This window comes from Salminus brasiliensis, chromosome 5 (genome assembly GCF_030463535.1).
Source record: "Salminus brasiliensis chromosome 5, fSalBra1.hap2, whole genome shotgun sequence".
Classification (NCBI taxonomy): Eukaryota; Metazoa; Chordata; class Actinopteri; order Characiformes; family Bryconidae; genus Salminus; species Salminus brasiliensis.
In genome coordinates this window covers 40,464,371-40,484,024 of record NC_132882.1, presented here as the reverse complement: position 1 = coordinate 40,484,024, position 19,654 = coordinate 40,464,371, and the positions used below count along the sequence as shown (strand labels likewise).

The following is a 19,654-nucleotide window of genomic DNA, read 5'->3' as shown; positions in this document are numbered from 1 at the left end:
GTTCCCTCTCCGTCTTACTCGCTCCTCTCTTCTCCTCCAGTCTTCTGCCCCCTCCCTGCTCCCCTCTGTCTCGCACACGTTTTCTCTCTTCTCCAGACGCACGCGCAGGCGCACACACACACACCCAGGCGCGCGGCGTACACACAGACTGCAAAGGGGGGTAACAGAGACGTGATGCCTGAAAAAACGTGAGTGAGGGGAAGAGAGAGAGAGCGAGAGCGAGAGCGAGAGCGAGCGATGGGGAGAGGGGTGAGATGAGGGGAGAGAGAGTGAGCGACACTCAGAGAGACTGGTTAGCAGAAGCGAAAAAGGCAGAATTGTGTGTGTGTGTGTGTGTATATATATATATATGTGTGTATATGTGTGTGTGAACTCACATGGTTATGTAGGTATGTAGCATACTCAGTGCTAGCGCATCTGCACACCAGTAGACCGAAGCGGGACGTCTATGGGGAGGTAAGTCAAGCTCATGTGGGTTTTAGCATGACCGTCTCACCGCCACTGGCTCTTCGCAGCATCTGTCTGGTCATCTGTCTGCTTTCCAGCCTGTCTGTCTGTCTGTCCGTCTTTATGCCTGTCTGTATGCTTGTCTGGACCTTCACTGCTTTGTGGTCATCCAGCTAAACTAATCTAAGACAAATGTTCTTTTAAACATGCAAAACAAGGCAGTTAAAAATTTCCTGGAATTTCAGGGCACAGAAAAAGAAGCAAAAAAGTGTCGGGCGCCGAACGGCGTGGCTGCGTTTCTCTTTCCGCTTCGCCTTTGTCTCGTAAGACTCAAGTTTAGAGGCAGCCGAAGGTTTTCATCTTTTTCCTCCGGCATTATCAGCATTACCCAGTGTGCATGTGCAATTGACCGAACTACCTCTTTAATTTGTCTGCTGTGAATGGAAGACTGTTGCCAGAAGAGCAAGACGCTGGAGGAGTACAATGGCATATGGGTGTCTGGTAGGGAAAGGTAGTAGATGGGTAGTTGTAGTGTGGTTGTATGCTATAAGACCGTCTGTGAATACATTGTTCTAAGTCATGCCAGTAGTACAGCATCCCTGTTCCCTTCCTTCCACCCTTACCTATTCTCCTTTACAGGGTGTGCCATGAGCTGCTAAGGTGGCGTGAGGGCGAAGTTTGGCGTGGCGGGGCGAAGCAGGTGCGTACAGCTGTGGTGTAGCCGTTGGCATGCATGTTACATACACCTTATTGCATCCTTTTATATATATAATCGTAACTGTAAGTACTGTCTATACAAGGTATATGAATGTACTTTATATTTTATACAGCGTAGAGGTCTGTACTTGGACTGGAATGGTCTTCCGATGGTAAGCTGGACCGCTCTGCATGCAGAACCTTCATAAAACCTTCAGAACCTTTTTATGACTTTGTTTCGGACGAGTGCCTCCGAAACAACAGAATAGTTTGTAGGTTTACTGCAGAGCTATTCATAATTCATCAGTGATGTTTGGATTTTTTTGCCCATCCTGGTAAAGTATTTAATGTGCTGCGGCCATTCTGCAGTATTTCGTGTCCAGGAACGTGACCGTCTACATAGGCTGCCATTCACATCGTCACTGGGACGATGACTTAAGCTGGTTTCCAAAAAAAAAAAGAAAGGTAATTGGGCAGTCGGTTGTAGCAGCCGTCTGCCAACAGAGGGCGGCCTTCTACCCCCCCCCCTCTTTTCAAATTGACTTAATGTAACATTTGTGCAAATTGGGCCGCAGGTCTTAAGCGTTAGTGTATAGATTGCATATAAGACCCCGTTTAGTATCTTTGTCCTCTGTTTTCTGTACACAGGTCTCCCAAGCCTCCCAAGAACATAACCTACCCCACCCCCACCCCAGCACCTCCTCCAACAGCATGTTGCAGGTACTCCATTTCAGCTTGTCCTCACGTCACCTGGCGGCAGAGCGGGGGGAAACCGACTGTAAATTCCCTGTCCATGGTGCTGATCCAGGTGCATTGGCTATTTCTATGCATTGCTATAAGGTCACTTTTAGATCACGGCTGTCGGAGCTAAATGAGATGTCATTGAGTGTTTCACTGGAAAACGCTCATCCGCTTTGTCCCAGAAGTCAGCGAAAGCAGCCTGTGATTTCCAGAGCTAAAGCAGCTTAAAGCAAAACGGGGTTTTCATAAAGCCGGTGCTGGAGTCGGGCGAGGGGCGATATGCCTCTTACAGCCTCTTACAGCCTCTGCAGCAGCATAACCATATTGCAGTAAGAAAAAAAGAAAAGAAAAAAAAAACACCCATCGACACCCTATGGTTTTTATTATGACTGACACAACATGGTCTGGTGTGAACATAATCCGAAGCTGCAATATTTCTTTCCCCATCTTGTGTATGGAGTTATGGATTAATGCCTCAGCAGCTTGTGTATGAACTCGCAGACCCCTAATTTGTGCAGTGCAATGCAGCAAGAGACCAGGTGTGGTCTAGATGAGATTGCTGCACCGTTGAAGTGAGAATATATGTAAAGAGTGTGGGGGAAAACACATTGGAAGTTAAACAAGACCAGGCTAGCTTTTTATCATTCAATTTTTATAGTACCATTATATATTATATGTATTAGTAATAAAATAATAAAAACTAACAGTACTGATTATTACCAGTACTAGTAGTAATAGGTAACAATAACCATAACAATAGGTAGAATTTTATTTCACAAGTATAATCGGGCAGGACTTTTGAATGAACATCTATTTCTATGTCATGAATAAATCCATGAAGACTAGATTTAAGCTGGCTCTCTAGCGAGATCTAAATTAGCATAATAAGGGACTTATAATAGTAGTGAATCTGTGCGCACACACACACACACACACACACACACTCAAATGTCTACACTTCAACGGTTGAGTCAAACAAAATGTACATTTTCCCTTAAAAATGTCAAAAAAAATGTGAGAAAAAAAATCAGTCATTCAAACGTTAGCATATGCGCTAATGGTGCAAGCATTTGAGCTTCATAGCTAGCAAGTGCTAACTTGTTGAACTCTTTAGAAACTGATAATTCACATGCATGTCTTCAGTTAACCAGAATCATGTGTAGACAAATGTACTGTTTTTCTCTCTAATAGTGCTAGCTTCACAGCTTCAGAGCTAGCAAGCTCAAACTTGTTGAACTCTTTAAAGGGTGATTATCCCTGTCCAACAAATAGGTAACAATGGAAATGGTCAGTGGAAACATGTAGCATGTTATACAAAGTTAAATAACACCCCCCATAAGGGTTGCTTTTCTGCAAAAGCAAAACTGTTGGGGAACGTCTATAAGAAAGTCTACCCATGTTCTACTCCAAAAAGCAGTACTGCCAGTTTAAGGATAGCGGTCATGAAGAAGCCTTTCAGAATGGAGATTTGGAAGAGTGTTTTGAAGACCCACAATGTTTTCCCAGTGTGCCTCTCTGTCCCTGAGACCCTTAACCTGTGAAGTCTACAAAGGTCACAGGTGAGGTCCTTAGGAACAGGGCTGCATGCAAATGCATCGTCAACTTTTTTAGCAACTCAGCAAAACGCAGAACTTGTGTATCCATGTTTGAACCATACAACCTGTCTGGATCCCAAATTGCAAGAGATTAGGCTGTTAATTAAAGACCGCAGCAGCAACATCTCAATGAAATCCATCACAAATTTGATTAGTGTTGTCTTCACTTTCATTATATTGACTCTGTCCTGGTGAGCAGTACATTGCACTGACTGTCTGCACACATGTATTATTGGTCCTTTAAAGGAGAAAGACTTCCCAATCATTGCTAGTTGGCCCTTATGTTGCCCTGGTGGCCTGAGGGGGCACACCCTTTGAGCTGGCTTTGTGTCCTGGCTGATGGAATGGTCCAATCTGAAGACAGCTAAGGGTGGTGATCCCGTAGCACAATCATCTTCAAAAACGTTGAAACCTTGTTTCGAAGTTCTGAAAAGAAATTTAGCCAAATAAATAAATAAATAAAATGCTCAATGGGTACCAGTCCTGGGGTTTGGAAAGACCAGACGATTAGAGGGGTCAGCGCCAAAATAACACAAAAAATGTTTGTCTGTGATTGTTTATTGTTGTCAAGTTGTCAAGTTCAATTAAACTTTCTTCATCAATCAAAAGTGTGTTTTTTCTTGAAACATAATCTAATCAATGTTTTCAAGACATTGGCTAATTCTACCTGAATGTTAGCTAGGAATGTTAGCTTTATTTCCAAAGCATTCCTGCCCACAGTTGATGCCTAAAGTCTCTATTGTTATTAAATTATCATAGAACTTGCTCTAAGACCAAATGGCATCACTAGTAATTCTCAAAAACAAAGATTTGAAACAGCAACCAAATGAACTACAGCCATCCATGGCGTTGCTCACCCTGCTGTTCTGTGGGAAGGAAGAATGGCTTTGTTTCCTAATAGGGTTGGGGGTATAACCCAGCGAAGACTAAAGACTGATTTATACGTCAGTGAAGATATATGTGCTGCAATCCATAGAAGAGGTTCAGGGGTAGTTTAGGGTCACCCACAGAGGCCACAGCATGCACACCTCCAAAATCTATGCAGTAATTTTTAATGTCCCAACCAAGTTTGTTGATGGACCTCTAGATGAAGGTCTGCACTCAATGGCCACATGTTCTTAAATAGGGGGCAAAATGGCTATAAATCCTCAAAACACGTCCTTGCTTCTTCTTCCACTGCCAGGCACTGTTAAGGAATTGCCTGAAATAGCCAGGAAACCAGCATTCAATTGTTTCCCCCAAAACCTTTCTATTCAATGAATTGTTCTCTAAAGATCCATTGTTGTAAATAAGGGTGTAAGTGGGTAGGAAAACCTGCCATTATCCAAAATATACCAAATCATCTGTCAAACATGATGGAGGCACTGTTATGGCATGGGTATGTGTGGCTGCAAGTGGAACTGGGTCATTGGTGTTTATTGATGATTTGCAGATAGCTTGGCCCTTTACAATACAGATGGATAATGACCCAAACAAAAGCAACTTGCGAGCTTCTTTAGGCAGAGAAATGCAGTATTCTTAAATGTACGAGTCAATCACCTGACCTGAAGCCAATTAGGCAGGGTTTCACTTACTGGAGACATAACTGAAGGCAGAAAGACTCTAAAATAGGCTGCAATAAAGGTCTGGAAGAACATCTTGAATGGTGGAAACTATGCATTTGGTGATGTACATGGGTTCCAGACACTTACTGCAAGTATGAAAAATACTCTATTTATTGTTAGTTTGTCCAGTTCATTCTAAGCCTGTGCAAATGGAGGGACTATCGGCCTGTAATTTACATCTAGATTACTTCATTCAAATCCTGATCTGAACGTATATGTATTCCCACACCTATACCACAGCCCTGTCTTTTACTGAAGCATCCATTTCCCATAGTGCCCTTGCTAACCCTACCTCCCCCCCTTATCAGCTCTCCCATTGGTGGAGAATTTTGCTGAATGAGCAGCTCCGGCCCGGGGCTGCTGCAGTGCTACCAGTCACGCCAACGAAGCCCTCGACTGATGTACGGACTGACTGACGGAAGGACGGCCAGACTCTGTTTCTCTGTCTGCGCTCTGGCGGGCCCCGCCACGGGCTCCTGCACACTATTGATTGGCTTGTCTTTGAGGAGACAGATGAATGCATTAGTACCCAAGTCGCTCCCTGCCACTGGAAATATATTAACTTGGCGTATTAGGCACCCTGTCTCGTTTCTATGGCGACGTGCAGGGGGAGAGAGCTGGAGGAGGAGGGGATGGGGGGTACAGAAGGACGAGGGGAGGGTGGGTACGGGGGGGGGAGTTGGGGGATATGGGATGCAATGAAGCTGTGGGCTCCATCAGTAGTGCTGCTCGCTCACTCTCTCTCTCTCTCTCTCCCCCTGTCTCTCACACATGTAAACTGGTTGGCTTTCTATTGTTTCACAGTTTTCCAGTCTATTCTGTTCTATACCTTACATTTCTCTCTTAAAGAGGGCACTCAGGCTTGCCTCTCCCAAGTCATTACTATAGTCGATAATGGCTTTTTGTTTTCTATGTGTGACTTTAGTGCATCAATTTTTTCCTTTTGTTTAATTTGACATCAGCTACGTGCAAAATATCATTAATACGTTTAAATAAATGGACATTTTGAAATCGATCCTTAGTGTTCCCCATACATCTCTCTCTCTCTCGGTTTCTCTCTCTTTCTCTCTCCGCTCATGTAGTAGATCTGCAGAAAAGCAGTGGAAAAAAGTGGTGCATTGTGGAAGAGAGCTGAGAGACAATGGATTAAATGGGAGGTAATAACAGCACACTGTATGGGCGGAGCTAAACAGCTGTAGATCAAATATGTAAATGTGTTTGTGCTTGTGACATCACAAACAAGAGGAACTCAGAAAAAAGAGCAGTTTCCACTTTTATACAGTCTCAAACATAACATCATCTAAAATGATATTTTCATAAAGATTCCATAAACCATGTGTTTTGTATATTTTGATATAAGTCAACATTTTCTTTTAAAAAAGGGCAGAATTCTATGAAAAGAACACCTCTCCAACTGTTAAGCTCAGAGGTGGATCGGTCATGCGCTGGGCTTGTGTTACAGCCAGTGGCATGAGGGTAATTTCATTTAATTCGATTCAATTAAATTCCAAAAATTCTGGACCCAAACATCATAAAATCCATTAAAAAACTGAGATGAACAGAGGATTGCTTCCACTTTTGCATGTTACTGCAGTTCTCACTTAACAAATCTTTAGTATAAACACATTAATACATTCCATAGATATCAAGCATGTAGATATGTAGTGTTAATGTTTTGATATGTTCTGATCTAAAGTATTTTAGGAATGCTGGGTCAATCCAGGCACATTTTTAATGGATCAGGTATTGGCTATTTTAATCCCAGCCTAGTTCAGCCTAGAGTCTCTGTGTTAACCACAGTGTTCAGAGCACCATCTGAACACTGATTAGTTAAACTCAGCATAAATTACACTGTACAAACATGTTTAGTGTGTGTAGCTACTTAAGACGTTAATTCAAGGTATACACCAATCAGAACATGTATTTGTGGTTGATTGTTGATGAATGAATCCCTTTTAATCATTAAAATAATAGACCAAACCATTTTTTGTTTGCAGTTCTTCCAAATCTGTTTGTATTTGGGAATGTAAAGCAAATGTACTGCAGTGCAGAATGGATTAGGTTTACTTTTTTCCCCAGCTTCTAAAAGCAGTAGATCTGCTGCAGGGCTGAACCCGGTGAGGGAAAGTGAGGAGGTTCACTGAGGAGCATCTCATTTAAGGCAAATGTGTCCTCTGAATTTTACCAATCTGTGGTAGTGAACACACACACAGCCAATTTCAGTGCCCGAGGAGCAGATGAAGGCTGAAGGGCTAACCACTGAGCCACTACTGCCCTTCATTTTTTTAAAAAGTAAACATTTAGAGGTAAATCCTAAATCATATTCTCATAATTTTTTATTTTTTTTATAATTCCATAATTTAACAGATTATGACAGTTATCCCCTTAAACAGCATATGGCCTGCTGGCTGGCCCAAAGTGTTATTACAAATATCTGTTACTAAAGAATTGCCCCACCAGTTTGTACAGAAGTCCCTTTAGTCCCTTTAGAGTAATACCTTGGGTTGTAATAAGGCTTTATGTGTTAAGGGGTTGAATAATACTTTACTGGGCCCTGGTGATGTACATACCTTATCACTGTTACACATGGATTACAGCAGTACAGCTTCTGTAATTACATATGTAATTGGCTCATGAGTGTATCTCAATAGCTGTAACAGGACGTTCTCACTTGTGGTTATATATGTGTAATAACAAAGGTAATAACATTTACATGAACTGCTGCTTTTCCTGTTACAATTCTAGAGATACGTCTGCATTTACATAAGCAGCACTACTGGTGCCAGATAGCTACGCTGTTATTACATGGATTGTTCATGTGTAGCTACACAGTTTCTAGAGATACCGAATATAAAAGTGAGGCTGTTTATTGTTATTGTGACGTAACGCTGATTTGTCATGCTCCATGGTTTAGCCAAGCCACCTGTGACATCACATCTATTCTGCAGTTATGATGTAACGACTTCCAGGACGAGCTCGAACAACAAGAATGTCCAGAGATAAGTAAGATGTTTGGGCTTAGAGCTGGGTTGCTCCTTTTGGGCTCACTTATTCACGCAGGTTTAAGTTGCTACCAATGCTTCATAGATTCAGACGACAGCGTGCGACTGTGCTGGGGTCACATCATCACCGAATACAACGTTCGTAATATAGACGCCTGCTTCATATTGCTGGACAAGATATTCAACCATGAGCAAAAGGTGATCGATGCTGCTAAAGTCGGTAAGAAATTCTGCCCTTTCAGTTCTCAGCAAAGTCTTATGATGAAGGAGCAATGTTTAGATTAGGGTGTTTAGGTCAATAACGCTGTCGCTTCGTAGTCGACCAGCAGATACACACTAGCGTTCAAGTTAAACCTCTCTAAAAACTTTGACATTTCTCAGGATGAACATCTCAGAATTCGCTTTAGTTGGTTTTATGTTACTATAGCAACCACCTAGCAACCACTTAGTAATGCCATAAATACCACTTAGAAACACCATGGCAAGCATCCTGGAATGCTATATCAACCATCTGGGACACCGTATACAGTAAAAAATAAATCCCTAAAGTTTTACGATAAGATACCGTATAGTATAGTATACCATACAGTATATGAGACATTACAGAATGCTTATTTAGCAACTGTAAATGTTTTATTCCAAAACTGTTATATTTACAGTACATTACAAGTATAAAAAATAACGCTCATACAACTTAACAATTTTTAGTCGCACCTAATGTATCTTATTCTTTCATTCGTTGATGGACTAATACTAAGTAAGCTGCCAAAAAACTGAACGTATAATCTGTGATGCAAAAGTGACCACTGCAATACCCAGCCAGTAGATAGTAACTTGCTCTTATAGTCCTCAACACTAAGGCTAAGCAGTCAACCATTATATAAAATATAAATAAACATCCAAGGGGAAGTAGCCTGGGGGGAACGACTATATACAGATGGTCAGTAAAGAGGGTGGGGATACACCAAGTATACAAACAGATGATGCCAGGAGCTAATGGGAAAGGAGGTTTAGTTCAAAATGTTGCATCCTCAGATGTGTATTATTGTATATTATAGCATATACCATATACCTGTTCACAAACATCAACTTGTGAGAACAATGAAATTAAAAATAGCAGGTTAGTTTTTAGTTAAGCTTTTTAGCTTTGGCTTTCTTTTACAACAAATAAATGCAAAACACCCAAAAGTGTAAGCTAATATATAAATATCACCGAATATTTCAGTTAAAAATACAGTTTAAGAGTATTGGTACAGTGGAATAATGTTTTATATATAGACGAATAGCAGGATGAATTGGATGAATAGCAGAGTACAATGGTCACCCTATTGACTTGTGCTTAGTAATGTCTTAAGCTTAGAGATATCTTTGAACTATTAATCTATTCTGACTGGCTTTATTTAGTTTTTTCTTGGGTAAATCGCAAAGCACTTTTGTAAGTCGCTCTGGATAAGAGCTAAATGCCGTAAATGAAATGAAATAAAATGAAATATGTATTTATGAAACTGTATTCAACTTTTATAGTTTAGTTTACAGTCTTATACGGTCCTGGCTTGACAGTTTTCACTGTTAAATATACAGACATTTTTTACAATGTAGCAACTACCTAGCAACCTCATAGCAACCACCTGGGAAACCATAGCAAATGCCAAGCAACCACCTACCAACACCTTAACAAACTTTTGAAAACTGATTTCAACATTTAAATGCTAATAAGATTCCCTTGTTTATGTGTCTGTTTGTCCTGTGCTGGCATGATGGGGGTTTGTTTTGCAGGGAGAGGTTACGACTCTGTTCTAAAGGAGCTCTTGATGGGTGAAATCATGCCCATCATAGAAGAATTTGACCAGAAGATGAATAACGGTACCCATTCACCCAACACTTCTTACAGTTTGTGAAACTCTTATTTGGCTTATTAACTCCAACCACAGCAGAAGATCCCAATGGGTTCTACCTCTGTCAGCAAAGAACAGTAAGGCTGTATGTAGCCTGGTCTGATGAATCACATATGAATTTGGTGCCAACACCATGAATCCATGGACCCAACCTTCCCTTTTTCTTCCAATCTGGTACTGGTACCCATTCGAAACTCCCCTTATCACTAGCTAGACTGTTTTTGAGCTGCATTGGCAGGTATCCCACCTCCACGGTCCCAGCTGTGTCAGCCAAAAGATGCCTGTGCCAACCAACATCGTTTTAAGAGTAACTACGTACCCAGAAAAAATGTGGCCAGTTGTGCACTTTGGGGCTCTGGCTACGGATGTCAGGATTCGAACCCATGACCCCTGCGCCATAGTGGCAGCAACATTAGACTGCTGAGCCACTCGAAGCCTCCACTTCGGGCTTCTTAATGCCAACCATTAACCATCAGTCATTGCTTGAATGCCACCATCTATTTGAATATTGTTGCATCCCTTCATGGCCTCAATTTTTCCATTTTCTAACATCAGATTCTACTACAAATCTGAATCCAGTAGAACCTATTAGCAAACTAATCTGAGCCCTTTTGTTTCTCGTCAATGCCACATCTTTTTGTGAATGCGAGAGGCAAGTCAGAGTGAAATTGAGATGACAAATGTACGTCTTGACCGCAATTGAGATAAATGACTCTCTCCTCGTCCTTTCTCCTTGTCTCCCTTTCAGACACGGTGTACAAAGCCATGTTACAGACAGCTGCAGACAATTTCATCGCAATGGCATCTGGCCTGCCTAGAGGTGAGATCAATTCCCTTTCCCCCCTTTTATTTGGACAACACAGGGCTGAAGCTGTTCTCGTCATCAATACTGCTTGCCTGCATGGCTCTGGAGTGCTTTTATTGCCACGATTTTCTCTTTCACATTTTCATCTCACCTGCTTTATCGCACAGGCTCTGGATTCGTCAGGCCTCAGACGCCCCTATGGCAAGCCTTTTTGCAGCTTAAGCTCTTTCAAATAAGCGCCATCCTTTCAGCCTTAACTAAAGATGATGTGTTCGTGTCGCTCTCTTTAATCCTCGCCTGCTCATCTTTCTTTTTCCTTCTTATCCTATTTTCACAGCGTCTGGATGTTTCCCCCCCTGCGGTAAGTGACTCCACTGTCGTTCTTTTATGACATAACATCTCCTTATGAACTCTGGCTAACACTCCGTAATGCCACCTTTTTTATAGCGGTGGTTCTCATCCTTTTTGAGTCGTGACACCAAAAAAAATACATCTCCTTTCCTTAATAACAGGCTGTCAGGCACTGATTACACCACTCTCCTGTCCATTTTAGTTCACTCTTCCACGAACTAGATGCACATTGTAGCTAGAGTTCATGTTGGCCTGTTTCAGCGTTTCACCTGCTGTGCCAGATTGAGAACTGGGGTTGAGGTTTTGGTGAGGACTTGGAGTTCCATCATGTCGGTCACTGACAGATTTGGACTTATGTACCCTACAGTTGTCCTCTTGGAATGTGGGAGAGTCACTGTTAGGTTCTGCTTGGACTTGGAAGCACCAAGTTTGTGGAAGTGTGGACTATGGACATGGATGTCAAGAGACTTGTTTAATCCTTACCTACTAGGACTGCCATTATCATTAAGATGCAGGAACATGTAACCAACAGTGGATGTGCTGGAATTCACTTACGCGAGTGTGTGATACCACTATTCTATAGAAATAGCCGTATTTGGTACATCAGCCTTATAGAGCAAGATGCAATATCCATTGTGCTATTAAGCCTGCCCACCAATCTGTTACATGACCCAAGTACAGTTAGCGAACCATGGTGAGAAAAACAGTGCTCAGCCTGGTCTGTAAATGTTCATTTGGAACGTCACAGGAATGCTTACCCCTAAGTGTTCTGCCCTGCAGAGGAAAAGAGGCCATTGATTATCTACAGGATATACATATTAGGCAGCGAGTGAACAGTCAATTCTTTAAGTTGATGCTCTGTTACAAGAGTCAAATTGGGATGGCTAGATGACCTGGTCTGGGCATTTCCAAAACATCAGGCAGATCCTATAAGATGTTTCTGGTAGGCAGTGGTCAGTACCTACCGAAAAAGTGGTCCATAGGACCAAAGGAAGGGCCATAAATGAACTGAAAGCAGTTTCATGGGTGCCCAAAGCTAACTGATGCCATCCATGAAGGTCCCACCTCCAATTCTACCAGTTCTGTTACATTAGGTAAAAGACAGCCTCACTCCTCATGCTGATAAAGGGGAAGGTCTATCATCCTCTTACATTGGGATTCCCAGTTGGTGGGACCAGTTACATCCAAAACAAAAAACATCACTCTCAGATGTCTGGAAGTTCTCCTCCAAGCGTGCTGAGCTGTCCCACATGAGAACTACATGAGACCCACTGCCTAACACTTTAACACAAGAAGTACTTTTTTCATGTTTACCTTTGTAATCTATAAAATCTGTGCATTTCCCCATTGTTCGTTATACCGGGCAGGTTTCCAGGCTCTAGGTGCTGTCTACAACTGCTTGTCCTGTCAGTATGACACTTGTGAATTCCCACTGGATTGTCCTCGTAAGTCTCATAATGTCTTAATGTTTTTGTTTTTTTACACCAGCTGCTTTTTACATGGCGTAACTATTTTATGATGTATGAACCAAAAGCAATGCTATAAAAATAATAACAATAAAATTGATCATTAATACACATTAAAGAGCGTGCAAAATGGCACACTGCAGAGAAATGTAATTTAGCCATTTTATTTACTACTCAAAACCACCAGTAGATCTGCACACCTTTTATATACAAGAAAAACCAGGAAAGCCTAGTTTTGCCAGACTGCCACTGGCTGCATAGAATGGTCAATAGCAGGGGACCAAAATATCTGCTTCTAATTGTAAAAAAGGTTCTGTGGCATAAAATGACATCTGTTATGTTTCATGTGTCCCTGCCTTGCAAAGGGCTCAAGCCTTGCCCTCAGAGCCTTAAGATGTAGACCTCATATTTACTAGTTTTAGATGTGAAGGGCCCATCAACATGACTTTTGCCCAACACCGGCACAGCATTGCTAGTCGAGGCCGGCAATCGCGATGCTAACACCGCAATAACAATGCTAACATCAAAACATATTTCGAGCAAGGAGAGCCAACCTCAGCCTACCTGAGATTACATCTCTTCTTGGCAGCACACGTACTTGTTAACTTTATGGCAAAATGTAGTACTTAGACCATCAGTAGAGGCAGTCTATACACGAATACACGTTTCGATAAAGTCCATCCGTCAGTCAGTCAGTCAGTCAGTCACTGACTCATCCAGTCTTGTAGGCCAGTCTGCAAGCTGGTTGATATTGATGATGGTAAACTGGCTGTTCTTTGGGAACCAAGTGGCCTTACAACACCCTGTATGTTCCTGTCCACTGATCTATTGTAAACTAGTCACAGGCATCACACAGTGCATTTACACCATGTTATTCATGTAACAGCTTTCTGTGATGTGTCTTTTTTTAGACGTCTGGTTCCTATCACCACCACTGTGAACAATTTTGGCTTGGGCTGTTTTCTCCAGAATGAAGCATTTTACTCCAAATCTCACTGAATGACTTTGCTTACATTTGAACCCTTTCATTGTTCAGACATAATGGATGACAGGTGGAATTCCCCTTTAATGTAGATTAATGTAACATGATTGTTTCCGTCTGCTATTAAGTTTCCATATCGGAGGAATTTTGGGACAGCGACGACATGAACTGGCTTGCCTTATTCGTCTTGAATATACCACGCTAGCACATTGTCCTCCACGATTTGATGGAATCGTTCTAACGCGAGCTGACAGCGCTGGAACCGCGATTACATAACAGTATATGTGCCTGGCACAAACATCCATTTGTAGCTCCTAAATCCCCGCAACATTCTTAAGAGCAAGTCAGAGATTGTTAAACGAATCCCTGGGCCTTGGCACATTTTCATGCATAATATAATTTAAACAGAAAGCCCCGTGGGTAGCCTCTAAGTCCTTGGCTTCTTGATGCGAGGTGGCATGCCCCCCCACCCTCCATCTCCACACCAACACACCCCCCCCTCAACACTCCCACACACTGTGGTATTCATTTCCAGCCGGCACAGCTACAATTACTGCTCGGTGCATCATCCCTTTTACCACTCTCCCCAGAGGCTCTGCTTAAATATTATAATTACGAGCGCGTCAGGCAGACAGCGCAGGCCCTATTCTTCCCTTGAGAGAGGCCTTGTTGCAAGGTGAGGAGTTAAGGAGCCCAGGCTACAATGAGTGTGTGTCTCTATTAACAGCGCGGGAGATCACCGAGGAGGAAAACAACAGGACTCAGATGTGGTGCAAAGTGCCGTTCGTCTTGCCAAGTGACATCCAGATAGTGTGGAGGTATACAGAGGTGAGGAAGAGCAGGTGGAGTCGTGTAGTGGCTAACACTGCATTTCCTGTGGCAGACTAGGGTTTGGTTCCCTGGCTAGGAAAGCACACCACACTACACCAACACGAGTCCTTGGGCATAACTCTTAATACTACATTCTCCCTCCTGTGTAACATGACTCAAATGTAAGTCAGTCGCTCTGCATAAGAGAGTCAGTCAGATGCCATAAGCGTATAAGGGTGGTCACCAATGTCCACAATGCATCAATTCCTATTACCTTCGTGACTAGAGGAAGAGTAGTAGGCCCCAAAAAAGTTATATACGTTATTATACAAATTACATTATACTTTATGTTGATATCTGGCTGCAATAGATATCCCATATTTGAAAATGGTCAATTTAATGGTACATTTTAAAGTTATATACTTTATTATTCAACACTTAATTCTGACCTCACAATCTGATTGGTCGATATACAGTTCTAACCATGCTAAAATATGCACAGCACAGCCTTTTCACCCTAAAACCATATCACTCAACAACAATTGAAAAGGCTGAGCCACGTCCTCATAGGCAAGTCTGCACAAATTAATAATTTGTGAGTAACTTGTAGCATTCGGCTCAAATAGGCACATAAATGTGATGTTTCGGCTTGTCCCAGTTACTACACTCATGCAGATCTCCCCGTTAAGGGGGTTTCCCCACTATCACGTCAACCCTCCTCCGCTCGTGGTGTAACCAGCAAGCTGATTGGCCCTTTTTGCTGAAGGGTAGAGCGTCACGTTGAGCGTTACGAGGACTTCCATTTATATTTCAACCAGTGGCCGGTTTCCTTGTTTATGACGTCTCTGGCTGAACTTTATATTTCGATAGTTCTATGGCTTCATTCGTACCACAACAGGTGAGCTCTATAGTATCAGCAGTTATCTTGGACTGCGTACAGGGCTCAACAGGTATGTTAACCAACCTTCACTTGGACAGTCCTGGTGTTTTGGACTTTTTGGCAGAAGAAACTGACAGTATTAAAGCATTAAAGCAGTATTATATATATGATAATGCTTTAATGTCAACATATTTGTAGTTTTATGAACAAAAAAAAAACACAGCCATGTTAATCAGTCACAGCTACTATGCCCATAGGCCTGTATTTATAAATTAGCCATGTTCTGATTGGCTGCCCTGCGTCTCATTCAAAAGGAAATTGCAATGTTTTTCATGATATTGGACCTTTTGCTAAACTACAGTTTTAAAGGGGCTGTTTGGTGAACCTAGAATCAGGATTGCCCTCATGTATCTACAATTGACATGTATCTGTTTGTTAAGCTGAAAACAGTGTTGCTGAGTCGATTCAAGGAGGTGACTGTTGGCGTGGACAAGCTCTACTCAATACCTTCAGCTCGGCCAGAGCACTCGGGCACATACCAGTGCGAGATCTTTTCTCAGGAACGCTCCCTGGTTCGCATCTACTTTCACCTCACAGGTACCTCTCCCCCCCGAGCATCTTTAGTGCCTACCTGACCAGCTTCCAATTCAAGTTTCTAACAGAACATTGGTACAGCAGTGAGAAGAGTGTATATACTGTGCTCTCATAGACAGGAATGGTTTAGCAAGAACATCTGGCCAGTAGGGGGTGCACCACCCTTAAAAAACTTTGAGACATGACCCTCTCTCTCTCTCTCTCTCTCTCTCTCTCTCTCTCTCTCCTAGTCACTCCTCGTGCAGTAAAGGGCCACGTGGAACTGCAGGACGTGTTTGACCAGGCTCTCCTGCCTGCTGGCCAGTTCCCATTAATGCTGCCACAACCCCCATTTGCCGTGGTGCAGCTGCCTGGCCCAGACCTCCTCACAGTCTGCCTGACTTCACTGTTCTTGCTCCTCTTCCTCATTCTAGGGTAAGTCAGGGTGTAAGCCTGGGGTCATCAAGTAGATTTAACTTGGGGTAAAATTCTTATTATTATTCAGTCTTCCTATTCACATCACAAGAGCCTATGTTTAAAATGTAGATGTAAATCCACAGTGATTGTAGCCATTCATGGAACTTTTTGTTAATTAGATTTAAAATATTTGCATATATTGCTAGATAATATCAAAAGAAACACTGATTTTAAAATTGTGCATTGAATTTGCATTATTGTAGCTCATTGCATCATTGTCCATTATGTCCATCTCGATTAAATAAGAGGTAATTGTATATCAACGTAAATTAAGCATACAGTGCTGTCAAATTTTGCATCTTTTTACTGAGAAGTAGGAAACACACACCATAAACAATATTTTCAGCAAATTCAAATGCATCAATAGTCTGTCTTTTATTAAAAAAAAAAAAAAAAGACAAACATATAAAAAATAAAAAATAAAAATCAGCATCAGTGTGGATTGTGTAAAAGTTAACAATTTTCCCAACTCAATGTCCCAACTGAAACTAAAGCGAATTTCCAAATTTCTCTCTTCACACCTCATATTAACAGTCATTATACACTCCTAGACCCAAGAACTCCTGGCTAATTAATTTATCTTAAACAGGAAGATAAATAGTTACACAGAGAAATGGGCAATTAGAAAGGTGAACAGGGGACCACCATAATTTGGTGTGCTGGAGGCCAAGCCACTGAACCCAAGGGCAGTGTGTTATCACTGCACAACAGGGGACGTGTGAAAAGGAAAAAAAAAAAAAAAAAAACACTCCAAGAAGCAGTGGGGTGGGACGGCATACAAGGAAGACACACAAGCTCCCGTGCTCTTTCTACCTGTGCACCGCTGCCCCTCTACAAAGGTGCAGCACTGAGCCTCTCTTTGGGAGAGCTTTTAGGCAGAGCTCAGCAGGTGTGTCTGATCAGCAGTGATCAGCAGTGATCAGTAGTAATCAGCACTGGGGGTTCTGGGAAATGGAGTTTTCAGAGCTGCTCTCAGCTGCTTTCTTGTTTAAGGAGTTAAACCATTTCAGCTTAAATAACCCCCTGAACTGAGTACAAGCAATGCGCTTGTTAAGTGCTCTGAGTTTGTACTTTAAGTTGATATTACTCAGACAGAGATCTTCAAATCTGCACTCAATCCAGTTTCCTGTCCTGGAGTTTGTCATCCTTTCGTGGGCGACTGTGTGGCCAAGTCCCTCAGCTTTTACTGCAAGAACAAAATCCAGGACTGGAAGCTGGATTCAAGGCCCAGGATTGAAGACCTGAGCAGAAGAGGGCAATGGAGGGCAACCTGGCTAGCAGAGAACGTTATGGGAGCACTCAGCAGTGTTTTTAAAAGCTTCCAGAGAGGTCAGTCTGCAATGTTGCAGGAATGTTCTCAAAACGTGGGACATAATAACGTTATTAGAACATTTCTTACACAACATTCCCAGTTTGACAAAAAGCAATGCTATGGAATCATCTAAGGTAACTTTCCTAAAGCCAAAGCTATACAATAAATAAAATGATACATAAAAACATTGATAAAAACTGATATGAAATGTTCAGGTTCTAAGAACCAAAACTGTAACGTTCAGAACGTTCACGTAATGTTCTACTAAGCAAACTTTTCTAGCAGGGAACGCAAAATGATGGTGTCAGGAGGCAATGGGAAAGGCGTGAGTTTTTACTCGTCTAGGTTGCACTGCCCACACATAAGGCACACCCTGAAGGTCACCATATTTCATTGAAACAACTCAGTTTACTCAATATAACTCGTAAAGTTTAAGAGTGTGTGTCTCAACTATTCATTTAGAGTTAGTTTAACGTAATCAGCTCAAGCTAGCCCAACTTTTTGTAGTGTTTCAGTTAGGCTAACTTAAATATTTCAGTCAGTAGTACAGGTAGATTTTATAGGGAAGCGCTACTCACACAAGACTAACAATATACAGGTGGACAAAATGATGACTGGCTGGAGCTACAAACAAAACACAGGCAGAATGTTTCAGAGCTCTGCGTTGGAGGGTAAAGTATCAATGAGGTTGAAAGTCCTGATAAATTCACATTGAGGAGACCCCATTATCTTCTGGAAATGTTCTTTATATTCATGATTTTACACGTGTCATCAGAGTGTATGTATGGTAACTTTGCTAACTAGCTAACACATATTAAATGCATCAGACCCTCAGATCTCAGTTAGAGTGGATCATGTTTGTCTTGTTATTAACTTGGTAATGTTCAGTTGTTCAGTTTAATGATACACTGGTGTCTGTGTTATCACAGGGTGCTGTTTTGGTCCTCCTACAAGAGAAAAGTCAACAATCCTGATCCAGAGCTCGAATCCCACAGAACGAGATATGTACTACGGACTGCTTGACCACACCGAGTTCCAATAAAATGGTTCCATCTTGAGCTGGCTATGCTTTTGGCTTGCCTCTAGAGGTCACCACAACCACTTACTTGATGTACAGCAGGCCAGACGAACAGGGGGACTTGCTGTCCCATTATATAGTGTGAAACAAAGGGGTTAAGCCCCAAACAGTGCCAGACAAATGGCAACGTAGGTTTGCCAGTATTGAAAAAGTGTGCAGAATTGCCCGAATCACATTTTGTCAAAAAATGAAAAATGCACTGGAGATGCAAGGTTTTTCTGTATGTAGAAATGTGTAGTGTTCTCAAAATATTGAACTTCTCACTGGATGAGCCACTACGACCACTTCACAACAGCACAATCGAACTCTGTATCAGTGCAAAGTTGGAGGGTTAACTCAGGGGTTAACCATTTCTTTTTGTTTACATCTCAGCTTGGCAACAAGAGAGCTACGTACAGGACTAAACTGACCCTCTAATGTAAGCATTCCCTTAGTGAATCACTGCACAACTGCAATGTAACAGAATCTGTTACTTAAATGTCTGTGGTTGGAGTACTTTCTTAAAACTATGTAAAAAATTCTTTCTTAAAATAAAACAACTCAACTTAAGAGCCATCTTATCTTCCTGGAGTGGATTAAGTGTGTAAATATTTGGTAGATTACTTTAGACTACACTAGATTTAGTGTAGTCTAAGCCAGCACAGCGTGGATGTGTTCAATTCCATTGCCAGTTCACCTGGTTTACTATCACTGAGCACTGATTTACCAAACCAGGTGTTGGATGATAACTCTAAAGAGTCCCATGAGGAAAGCTTTGGAGATGTCAGAATATCAGAATATTATGGTTTGGACAACAACCTGTGGGCAGTATCCAGTGACCACTAATGAAGGATGACCAGGATGACCTGGATGAACTGTTGCTGCACAGTTTGTGTTGGTCATCCTGTAGGCCTTCATTAGTGGTCACAGGATGCTGCCCACAGGCTGCTGTTGGCTGTTT

The 19,654-nt window shown here is 42.0% G+C and overlaps 1 protein-coding gene across 1 annotated transcript; it reads left to right on the top strand.

The window, feature by feature from the left end:
• The first annotated feature begins 8,091 nt into the window (after positions 1-8,091).
• Positions 8,092-18,659, top strand: spaca6 (sperm acrosome associated 6). Its single transcript, XM_072679020.1, has 9 exons — positions 8,092-8,305; positions 9,862-9,948; positions 10,729-10,800; positions 11,123-11,146; positions 12,504-12,581; positions 14,312-14,412; positions 15,715-15,871; positions 16,099-16,282; positions 18,566-18,659. The coding sequence occupies exons 1-9, from the start codon at positions 8,092-8,094 to the stop codon at positions 18,657-18,659; spliced, it is 1,011 nt and encodes a 336-aa protein (XP_072535121.1).
• The last annotated feature ends 995 nt before the right edge of the window (positions 18,660-19,654 follow it).

Bases quoted from the DNA above. Each gene is read 5' to 3' on its own strand.
- spaca6 (XM_072679020.1), top strand. From the start codon at position 8,092: ATGTTTGGGCTTAGAGCTGGGTTGCTCCTTTTGGGCTCACTTATTCAC. The intron at 8,306-9,861 runs GTAAGAAATTCT...TTTGTTTTGCAG, and splicing joins GATCGATGCTGCTAAAGTCG to GGAGAGGTTACGACTCTGTT. The intron at 14,413-15,714 runs GTGAGGAAGAGC...CTGTTTGTTAAG, and splicing joins TAGTGTGGAGGTATACAGAG to CTGAAAACAGTGTTGCTGAG.